The 11,937-nt window shown below is 40.9% G+C and overlaps 1 protein-coding gene across 1 annotated transcript in view; it reads right to left on the bottom strand.

The window, feature by feature from the left end:
* Positions 1-10,698: 10,698 nt before the first annotated feature.
* The window catches only part of CST7 (cystatin F), a 103,333-nt gene continuing 102,094 nt past the window's right edge, over positions 10,699-11,937 (bottom strand). The window contains exon 4 of the mRNA XM_069605027.1: positions 10,699-10,989. Coding sequence (XP_069461128.1) covers positions 10,912-10,989 — 78 coding nt within the window. The 3' untranslated portion in view covers positions 10,699-10,911. The remainder of the gene's footprint in view (positions 10,990-11,937) is intronic.

Below are 11,937 nucleotides of genomic sequence, written 5' to 3'. Positions count from 1 at the left end.
CCTTCTTGTAGCCCTGCCATAGGAAGTGAAATGACAGGGCACAATATGATACACCCTATAGCTTTACCCATCCTTTCTCCCCACAACTTAGACACAACTCAACAAGAGTCTAACTAAGAATTCTAATGGAGCCCCGTTGAAGAAAATCACATTTAGTTGCCTTTTAAGTTAATAGGAGCACTTCTCAGATGTACAACTGATTGAGTTCCTACTTCAACTATGGACGCCACTTCTGCAACTCCGTGTCATCAGTTGAACAAGATGATTCGGGATGCTAGGGGCACTAAACACGGAACACATGATTATACTGAAAAACCTTCAGCTGCTGAGCATAGAAAGAAACATAAGGTGCAGTTTCCTAGACTGTTCCTAGAGTTTCCTGTACTTTACCAAACAAACATTTCCTTCACTGTACTGTACTGTCAAAGTTGCTGATTTGTTCTTCATCCCCAAGTAGTGTACTCATATGCCCTTCCCCCTGTACCCTCTGGGCTCCTTTGCTAGCCTCCAATACTAGTTGACAGGGCTCTGTAAGAAGTGAGGGTTTTGGGCAGTAAATCTCTCACTGGGATATTTGCATACCCACCATACTTTGCAAGCAAAACATATTTAAAAGCTTAATATGATATTATGGTGAGTTTAAGAAAATGCCATGTAAGTGCATGTACACAATTATTATACAGTGCATATAAGATTGTTTGCAACACACACACTAATAATATTGGGGAGGATTACCCATGTGCTAATATTTTTGTAGAGCAAAGAGTTTCCATATTATTTCTTATGGTCTATGCCCAAAGGGACTCTGGAAACCGGGAAAGGATGCAAATTGTTTGAAAAGCATTCAAGCAGTCAGAATATCTAGTGCCCTAATACTATGTACTAGTAATGTTAGGCATAGTCCATACACATTAACCCTTGCAGGCCAAGTAAATGATATTGCAATTTTTCTCTCCACTTAAAGGGTAAAGTCGCCAATGCTAAAGTAGGACACAGAGCATGACATTTGCCTATTCAAAATCCTTAGAGGGCAAATACATTTTTGATTTTTATAATGTGTTAACTTGCAAGGGGACCGCTTCAAAGCACTTGTGTGGCACACGTACAAAGAATAGGAAGCCTGGAATGAGGTTATCCATCCTAGTAGCCTAATTACTTACAGTAAGTATCTAATATTTGAGCTGGCAGTTGGGCTACTTATTGTGGGGGATGTTTTTGCGAAAGCACCTCAAGTTACTGAAATTCTGAGGCTTGAATGTTATTCAAATTACAACAAACATAAAAAAGTGGTTGTACGCAAAGGTCTGGTAATCTTTTGCAAGGTCAAGGTAGGCAGAGCCACAGTTGTCCAGTAATGTTTAAATGCAGGCACAGGCGGAGTTAGAGTTATAATATATAAGTGTGGTAGAGTCAAGTATAGGAATAATGGGTGGGTACGAGAGTGTTATCTGGTTAATGCGTGGCAGTATATCCTAGTTAGATCTTCTGTTTGTGGAGCCACTTTTTCATTATCGTTATAACCTCTGTATTCTGTTTTTAGGTTTTTAAAAGTCACGCTTGCATAGTATGGTAATGTAAATAGGCTAGACCAGAATATCAAACATAGCTTCATTAAGAGAGAATCCAAATGTCAGGTAACTGTTGTGGCTTGTGCCTTATTAATTCTTGAGAAGGTGGGAATTGTCTGTGTGCGCTGCTAAAACTCTTCCGAGTGGCACACAGATGGAAGTTGGACAAGCGCACATGCGCAGAGCTTAGAGGAAACATTAAAGGGCACTAAAACGTTTTGCTTCAATCACTTGAATAATTGAGTCAACTTGCCACAAGTATTTACTGTCACAAGTTCATCAAATTCACAATCACAGATACTTTAAAGCTAAATATCAAAGATCATAATGAACGTGTTGACATCCATGTAAAGTATCCCACTTAAAATTATGGTAGCCATAGTTTTGGTCCATTTGGATCTTGGTCTAGGCTATTCAATAAATAAATAATTGTAGAAATATTATTTACTTAATTTGCATCACCACATTTCCTATCTTACAAAAATTGTCTCTTCAGAACTCAGCAGATTTAAATAAGTGGACTAACAAGGATAGAAAAACTAACAACATATAAACAGCAAAATATTATTGTATATAATGCCATTATCGCTCATTAAATGTATTCGTACGGTAACATATTTTAACAATTACCTAAGTTCTGATTTTTATATTGTCAAGTTTCTTCTGAATTGTTATTCTCCACTTATCAGTGTTGTGTTACTCTTTTTGTTTTCAAACAACCTAAAGTATTGCCCATTATCATTATAATATAATTTGCAAATTGAAACTTTAAAACTGTGAAGTGCACCAAATTGAAACTAAAATCTTATTACATTATGGTTGTGTAATAATTACTTTTTCCAAATATGTGTAAGCATTAAATTATTGATTTCCCGTTGCCATCTTATTTGTAATCTTAAGCAACAAATGCTTTTCATCTACAAAAATCAAGAAAAGATGTGTACTCTCATTTTGTTGTTTGAAATAAATTAACCCAATCTTAAGAATAGAAACTAATTCCATGAATTATAACTCTTACCTTGGAGCGCAAATACATTTGTCGCCTTTCAGCTAATAATTCCAAAAAAGGTGATGTCTCTTCTCTTGTTTAAATACCTCGAACTTCCAGCGGTTTACAGAGTTGGCATTCTCCTGTCCCATAAAGGTCGTAGTGTTGTCCTCTAACGTTTATGTAATGACTTATAGACCATCTCGATGTTGTTATTCTCCTTGACCCCGGCTTATAATCTAGATAATTCTCATTTAAATTTAATAGTTCTATATTTCTGATATATGATTCAGGTTTTCATTAGATAGTAATTTAATTCGCTTGGTTTAACTATGCCTTACATTCTTTGTTGGTTCGTTAGAACTATTCAATTGTACTGCATATGCAAGACTCATTTTTCTTCAAAATTGAAGCACATGATTAACAATAATTTGACATTCATATTTCACTTAACCATAGATCAGTATCACATTTAAGCTTGTTCGTCTGTTAGCATGACTGAAATTGTACCATTTCTACTTTTTATAATAGATTCCCTTATTTTTATTATACCAATAAACTTTCTCCATTTGTACAGCAAAGAGATCCAGACCTAAGTCTATCCCTAAGAGAAATGGTGGGGACACAATCCATTTGTTCTCTGGTGTCAAGTTTAGAGCTATCTGATGTTTTGCCCTCTTAACTAGCTTGGGTCCAGTCGGTCTTGTGAAACCCTGAAGTATTTTCATCACTAACTGTCCCAGTTCTGTAAATGCCCAGGGGTTACTGGGATGAGAAAATACTCAACACACATCTCGCTTGTGCCTTGAATGTTTCCTCTTGGAGGCTTCTTTTAATCTTTAGACGACAACTCTACATTACCTGCATGAGTCTCCCCACTTTGGTCACCCATGGACCTTGGAACAGAGCTCCACCTATTGATCTATTGATAGTCATGGATATCTCAGTCAGTCAGTCAGTCACAGACATCAATAACATCTCAGCTTCCTTTTCAAGGCTTTATATCTACTTGAGATCATGCATCTGGCTTTTGTCTGGTGGGGTAATGTGGGTGGGCAAAGGCAGCACTGCCCCAAACATTTGTTTTCATAGGGGCTACAGCAACATTAAGAAAGAAAGCAACATTCGATTTCGAAAACAGTTTTCAAAAGCATGCAGTCCCTCTGAGTTAATAGAACAATAAATATCTATAGGCAGGTAAAGTTTCTGTCATGTGAGGCAGAGCAATGTCTCAGAGGACGCTGCTGCATGGAGTGCAAGGATCCTTCCTCTAGCACACGTGCATCAGCATTCAATCCAAAACATAAGGCTAGCTCCAAAAGGGGCACAAAGAATTAGAACAAAATCCTGATTTCAAAACACAACTGGTAAGACTTCAGGCACAATAATTACCATTAAGCGGTATCAAGAAAATTAGCTCAAAAGACAGTCTCATGAAATGAAAGCAGGGAGTAGTATGAATACAGGTGTATAGATTGTCTCAGCAACATTATATAGAACATGGTGGAACCAGATGAGGCAAGCATAAGATAGGGGTCATGAGAGCTTTAGTTTACAAACATAAAACGTGTTTTTGTGGTGCTTACTGCTGTTTTACTGACGAAATTTCGAAATCTTGCCCCAAGTCTGAATGTCAAAAATACAAAGGTCATGGTCTTCAAACCCCAATTCGCAAAAACCTGCAAAATGTAGATCACAGTGGCAGATCATATTTTAGAACAAGTCCATTCTATGACTATTTATTTAGGAACTAGGTTCGGTGAAAATGGACATTGGATTGCACAAGTCCAAAAGGCCTGCACCACTTTTGGGAAGTATGGCGGAGAAGCAAGATCTTTTTTCAATAGGCATGGGAGAGGGGCCACTCTCTCAGCCATTCAAATGTTTGGAAAACAAGCAATTCTGGCTTCCCATTACGGAGAAAAACTTTGGGGCTGTGCCAATATAACAAGCTTAAATAGGGAAGAAAATACATTCTTGAAGCAGCTTTTACAGCTTCCCTGAGGCACCCCCAATGCTATATTATCTGGAAATGATGCACGCCCAGTAGGCGAGCATGCTTCTCTTGCCCCCAATACTATACTGGGTTACGCTTTAAAGTACAGAGAGTTGGACAAGAATAGAGAAGCATTGAAACATGTTCTGAACCTGGAGGGACCAAAAGCATTCTCTGGGTAGACCATAATAAAAACACTCTGCTCACTCTGAATGAATCTAGTCTGTGGATAGGACCACACATTGCTCATAAGAGTGCCCTAAATAGGACCAAGAAAGCAGCTATCGTCCTGATCAGGACGTAAATGATTGAGAGGTTAATAAATTGAAGCTGGGACCAGACTATCTTGGTTGTCATTTGGAGTTTGGTCCAGAAAGCCATCTTAACTATTTGACTCTGCCCTACTCATAGATCACTGTATGTCTGCTTTAGGTTTGGGATACTACAGAGAGCCACTGTCACACAACTGTGTGGGCCGAGTGGGTCATCCATTTGTACTTTATATGATATGGGAGAGAAGAAAGTTACTAATTTCATGTTGTTTTTGTTATACATTGAGAATGCTGGCAGTGCACAATCTTCGCCTGTTGCTGGGGGGGGGCGGGGTGGAGTTGAACATTCGCACAGTTATTGATGCCCTAAAATTTTGTAAAGAAAGCACAAGTCCAAACATAGTGTCCTGCACTGCTCACTATGTTCGTCGAGCTTGGCTTTGTAGACACAAAATAATCATATTGGCTACTGATGTTACAAAAATCGACCTGGGGAACATTGGCTATTGGGGACTTGTTTATTGGGTAATGATAGTCAATGGGGCTTTGAGTATACTCTTCCCCACTTGATACTTTTTAAAATGTGTACTTCTTGAATTTGACAGTTATAATTATCGATAGTCAGTGGGGCTGAGAGCATACTATCCCCACTTGATACTTGTCGCATGAATTGGCTGTAGCTAGAATGGTATCTATATTGTATTTTCGTTCATCTGCATTAACTGTCATTTTATATAGAGTTCTGTGATTATTCCTTTTGGATTTTGTAATAGGATTAATCACGTTGGCCCCCTCTTCTGTTTGTATGAGACAAAATTAATATGGGTTGCCCTTTATTTATGAACTTTTATTGTTTTTTGTGCCGAATAAAGTTTGTATTGATTGATAGAGAGATTGATACAGAATAGGAAGTCCCTGTGCAATGTTATAGAATACCGGTATCAGAAGGTAGTCGAGAATGTTTCAAGCCGGATATCAATGAAGATTGACAGAAAAGATATACCACTAATGGTCTAGTGTGATTATATTTTAAAATTCTACAGCTATGAAACTATGCAGAAAATTCCCCCAAGGGGGTACCACCGTTCCAACTGATGGTTTGACTCATTTCAAAGAGTCCATGTTGAAGATTGAAAACAACGTCATATATATATGGAAATATTCAAACAAGGGTGGGTAAAATAGTCTACGTATGTACCAACAGGCTAGCAAGAGCATGGCACACAAGCATTATCATAATGTGCATGGATGGTTCAAAATATGGTCCAATGTGTTTTTCTCTGGACCAAAGTTTGCCACTCTTACACACCCATTGATCAAAAGGGTTGATGTGCAATTGAGAAACCTGCCTCTTCCACTGGGATGGCCACTGTGCATGGTGTCTGTGAGATGAAGGTCAAATTACGGATATGGGATTAAACTCAGAGCACTTTGCATGCAGTGCGAAATGTGATAGATCAGAAAAGATGAGTTTGTGGTGTCACACGGTTTGCCTGGGACCAAGACGTATGTTAATACCACACATTTAGTTCACTACCTTTATTTGGGGAAATAATTACAAGGAGGGGTAACTTTAAGTTGCAGGGGTCAGATTAGGGGTTGCAGAGGTGCATCGAGAGACAAGGCAGAGGAGGGAAGGGGAAGCAGAGTGCTGAAGCGTTGGTGGCACAATTGGAGCAGAGTGCAGGTGAGGTACATGTGAGCGTGAGTGGTACCAGTTGTATGCGTGTAGTGTGAGGAGGGTGTGTGTGTGAAAGGAGAGTGACGATAGATGGGAGGTAGCGAACGAATGTGTAGAGAGAATTAGAGAGCGTGCGAAAGTGATACTGTGTGTATGGTAGGAGGGGGTGTTGAAAGTGCAGTGTGGATGGAGTGAAGCAGAAAGGGGGGGGTATTTGCAAAAGATGGGAGGAGAGAGGTTGGGAAGGTTAGGGCAGAGAGGTGTAGATAGGGGAATGTGTGGAGAGAACGAAAGAGGTTTGTAGAGAAGGATGATCAAGGCACCTTACCACTGAAATGTTGAACAGAGCTCCACATCCCAGAGTAGAGAAGGAAGAGGTGAGAGTAGCAAGGTAAGGAGTGGGTGAGAGTAGCAGAGGGAAAGGAGAGAGGTGTAGTAAGATCAGGGAGAGGCGAGAATGGGAGTAAGGTCATTATAGAATTGATCAAGGTGCTTGTTACTGGCACAAGGGAACCATCAAATCCCATAAAAAAACATGGGGTGTATTAGTTCACGACATCCCTTGAAGTCCTCTTCCCGCCCCTGAAGGGGCCAGCTAGCTGAGGCTTCAGATCTTAGGATCACACTGCTAGCCAGGCAAGATATTAGACAGTAGGTGTTCATCTTGATGATTAGGGAAACCTGTGCTAGAGTGGAGAGAGCTCACAGGAAAAAGGGGGAGAGGGCAACAGCCATTAGTTGGACCCCCTCAATAATTCTAATAAAAATCTTTGAAATGTTGGATTTGTGTGTTCTTGAGGCCATCTTTCATACCGGCTCCCTATCTTTTACTACCACGACCTGCTGATGGATCTACATTAAAATAGTGAGAGAAAATAAAACTAGGCCGATCCATTTATTATGTTGAAACCTGACATTAAGTATTTTTTTTGCACTTTTGATATGCAGTGGGAGACCCTCCACATCTTCCCACCCTTTTTATATACCTTATCCAACCTGCTATCTACTTTTTACAAAAAAAGGTACAAAAAGGTAAAAGAAAATCCTGGAAAACTTTGGCCCAAAAAATGTGATGTTTTCGGCCTCCGCTTTTTTGGATTCCTTTTTTTGACACAATACAGTCCTCTTAATTTCACATCTGACATTACCACCATCAAACCACCTTCTCCTCTTGGTGCCAGTTTTCCTTCTCCTCTGTACTACCTTTGCCACCTCAAGTAATTACTATCACCTCCTGCCCCTGATGATATCACCGCCTCCTGTCGAATTTGTCTCACCACCTGCACCCGATTACCACCTCTTCTGCGGTTTTGGTTTTACCACCTCCTATGGACAGCCACACTCTCCTGTTCCTGTCACCTCCTCCTGCACGCTTGTCCACCTGCTCCTTCATTCTCTTTTCTCTCACATCTTCTCAAGCTCTCCACTGCTGCCACTTCTCCAACCCATCTCATCAGTCTCCACTTTCTCATGTCTCCATCTATACCAAACGTGAGCCTCCTGCCCCTCCAACCCACATCACCTGACTGGACATATTTGTTTTATAGCACTCTCCATGGGCTTGATTCTTAGCGAGTTAATGCACCTGTGTTTGGCATTTGGAGCATGTTTGGGACTAGACGCTGCCTCAAGTGTGCCTGGCTTTCCCCTTGAGCCAAGGCACCTGAATGAAATCTTAATTTGGCCTGCTTGTCATGTTGCATCTTCTATGTGGCTGCCTGTTCAGGCTAAAGTCTCCTATTCCCTTAATGTGTGATGAAATCCTCTTCATAACGTAAACCCTCCCGTATCTACAGACATTTCTGGGTTGTAGTGGATTTGCAACATTGCACCCTCGGTGTGGGACTACTCTGCCGGAGAACAAAGAATTGGTAACTGTCTCATACACGGTTAAGTTTGTATAAAGTGCTGGACTCTGGAGCCAATCGAACATCTTGTTGGGGCTCTGAAAAACCTCTTTTGATACCGTTGGCTTAAGCAAAACTAAGGACACATTTTATAACCAGGGGATAAATGTAAATATCTCTGTATAAAAGATGAGTTTTTGTTTTTCTCTTGCAGGACTTTGGATTTGGCTAGCGAGTTTCAGGCTCTCTTAGTTAGGGAGGGAACTAAGTATGATGTCCTGCATGTTCTTACTGGAAAATTGGGGAGGGATCCAGCTACGAGGACTGTCAGGCAGGGGACTTCATCACAGTACCTACTGCCATTGTTGTTGTCCACCTGTCAAGGAGAGAATATATGTAGTGAGAACATATACACACTGTAGTGAGATATATTTCTACACATACAAACAGGTATAGGTTAGGGATAACAATTTAGAGAATGGTTCGGGTTGGAATGGGGATTTGGCTTGGCCAATACTTGTTCTAAAACAGAATACTTATTCTCATGTTTGCTTCACTCATAGTTACAGCACCCCAGCCTCATCCCAGCACAGACCCCACCTTTTGTCTGCAGCACAGGAACATCTGTCGGACTTGTGGCTATATGCTTCTTTTGCAACTCCTGTGGAAGTTGCTGAGGCGAGAAGTTCACTTGATGCCATAGGGCCAAGGTCAAGGCATGGCTGCCTTGGTATCCTTAGAATCCGTGCTGCTCCAAATAATGGATGAAGGCCAAATAGCTCTATTAAAGATACTGGATCTTTCCGCTGAGTTTGACCCGGTGGATCATGCTATCTTGTCCACCAGGTTAAAGCAGGATACCCACTTTTTAGCTCTAGCCGCCGAATGGGTGAATTAATTCTTGACTTGAAGATAGATAAGAGTAGCACGTAAGACTGCAGAAGCTAAACCCATTCCCTTGCTATTCGGAGTCCCACAAGAAACATGTGTACCCCCTTGTTTTTATAATATCTTTATAATTATGTTTATTACATGCTGGAACAAGATGGGATCTTCTTTGTAAACTACGCAGACGACACACAATGTGTCATCCGCATCACAGGTTCACATAAGGAAGATTAACTAAACATCAATAGGGTTTATCAAGCCATTCAAACTTGGATGGTTATGAACGGCATGGCTTTGAACAGCTCAAAAACAGAGCTCCTGCTGTTGGGGCCGATTCAAGGCTGGGCAAATTTAACCCATAATATAAAGATTTTAGTATAGATAATTGCACATTTGAGGTCAAGATGAAAGTTCAGACCCTAGGCATCTATCTTGACAAGAATGTGGCTGTGAAGGCTCAGGTCAATAGTGTGGTCTCATCTTCGTCATATTTCATCAAATTGCTTAGGCATCTTCGCCCAATTATTTCTGAGAAAAATGCAGAGACCTTAGCCAGAGCCATTATTGGCTCTAAATTGGATCATGGCTTCTGCCTCTTTGTGGGCATTGCACACATTGACCTCCTCCGGCTCCAGGTTATTCAGAAGGAAGCAGTGAGAGCAGTCAAGAAACTTGGGCATAGGGACCAAAACTCAGATGCTAGAAGAAGCCTTCATTGGTTGCCAGTGCAGGCAAGAGTAAGTTTCAGGTTGATTCTTATCACCCACAAATGCCTTAAAGGTCAAATGCCATTATATTTAATGGAAGCAATCAAAAAGAAACAACATATTAGATCACTTTACGAATGTTCTAAATATTCCTCGATGAAAGTTAGCCAAAACCTGAAATGGAGCATTTAATGTTGCAGGCCCGGCAGCCTGGAATGCCCTGCCGCTAGATAACAGAATTATCGAATCTACTGAAGTTTTCAAGAAAAAATGGAACATTTTATTATCTACTAGTCTACTTTGCTTACTGACACAATTTACTCAGAGCTAGTTTACTAGCCCATCAGGTTCCATAGGTTATGTTTTCTTTGGCGTTTGTCTCTCTGTCTGAGCCCTTAAGCCTTCGGGTACCGGGTTACGCAATACAAATTCATGGACATAAACATAAACATGGCAGAGATGAGATGGCAACCTAATAACAGCCCTTGTACAACAGATGGACACCAATTCCGACAGTGTGATCACCTCAGAGGCGTATGTTGTTGTTGTAGAACTATTGCCGGAGCACCAGGGTGGATTGGGTCAGCCCGTCACCCTTTTTTCTGCACAAACATGAGATCATCGAAGAAAGGTGCCTTAGTGGAGTATCCTTTGTCCCTGATGAGACATGTTCCTAGGGACAAGTGACCTCTGATAAAACTGTTATTACTATTGACATCTCAACGTGTTGATAGAAGGATAACATTTCAAGTGAAAGGTTTTACTGTATTTTAATTTGTAATTCCGATATAGAAATTCATACACCATCTGGATCGGATATTAACCTATAGATCTTTTATTAGACCGGTTTCTAGATTGTGAAAGTGACGCCTTGCGGCGGAGTTCTGATGTATTTCAGAGGACAGAGAACCTGCCACTCTCTTCGCAACTTCTTCTGAATGTCTTTGTCATGCAGTGACGTTCATCATTCGCAGAGAACAACTGGAACTTTGACAATGTTCAGCCAGGGGACAACCCACACTTCAAAGTAGCAGCTGAATGCCTGAAAGTAGATTGAAATAAAGACAAAATAAACAATTGTGCATTCTAAATGTTATTTCCATGTACTTCTAAAATAACCAAGGATCCTATACCATTTGCATGGATTATCACAAATATTTTAAATAAAGCTGGTTATAAAAATGCATGTTTTTGCATTCAATTATCAGAAAAGGGAATTGTTGCCTTTTTTGTATATGTTAATGTTAATGTTAATGTTAAAGGATATTTGTACCGCGCACTATCACCACCGGAGTGGTCCTCTGGCGCTCTGGCGGCTCTGAAAGAGGGAGGGAGAGGTGGGTTAGTGGGTGGAGGCTGGAAAAGTGCAAGATTGCAGTGATGTGCTGTTGGCAGCCTCAGACCGGTGGTTCCGTTGGCTGGGCCTGGGGTGTACGCGGCCGGTAGTCGTCGTGTGGTGATGTGCGAGTCTATGTGTGTTTATTGTTTTGTTGTTGCAGTGTAGTGAAGTTCGTGCGGTTTGTTGTGCTGGAGGTTTGTGGTTGTGTTTGGTTTGGAGTTTGAGAGGTGTATGCAGAGAAGGAAATTGTTAGTGGTATTGGTTAGTTGGTATCTATATCCTGGATTGACCGGTTGGGCTCATGTAATCTTACACGACGGGGTGCTTGCGCACCCAGTGCCTTAGAAGGTATGTGTCCGTTTTGCATTCGGGGCCGCTTGAGCATTTAGCTGTCCCCTCCGTCATGAATTGAGTTAATGTAAAAGTAAATGTTATGTGTAATGCCATCTTATTTCATGTAGGCACATTTGTTTGGACGTATTCACTTGCTGCACATCCTAATTTTCACACACACGTGAAAGAATGAACATCTGTAACTGAATAGGTGTCTGACCCATGGGCATCACAGCTCCATGGAAAAGTAACCGAAATGTGTAGAGAGGGCCCCGTTGACCAAAGGGTTTTCAGAGGAGTTGTGGAAACGGTGTGCAT

The sequence above is a fragment of the Ambystoma mexicanum genome, chromosome 4p, assembly GCF_040938575.1.
Source record: "Ambystoma mexicanum isolate Mex_15411 chromosome 4p, UKY_AmexF1_1, whole genome shotgun sequence".
Taxonomy (NCBI): domain Eukaryota; kingdom Metazoa; phylum Chordata; class Amphibia; order Caudata; family Ambystomatidae; genus Ambystoma; species Ambystoma mexicanum.
Note: the sequence above shows the minus strand (reverse complement) of the source record. Positions and strands in the feature narration are given on the sequence as shown.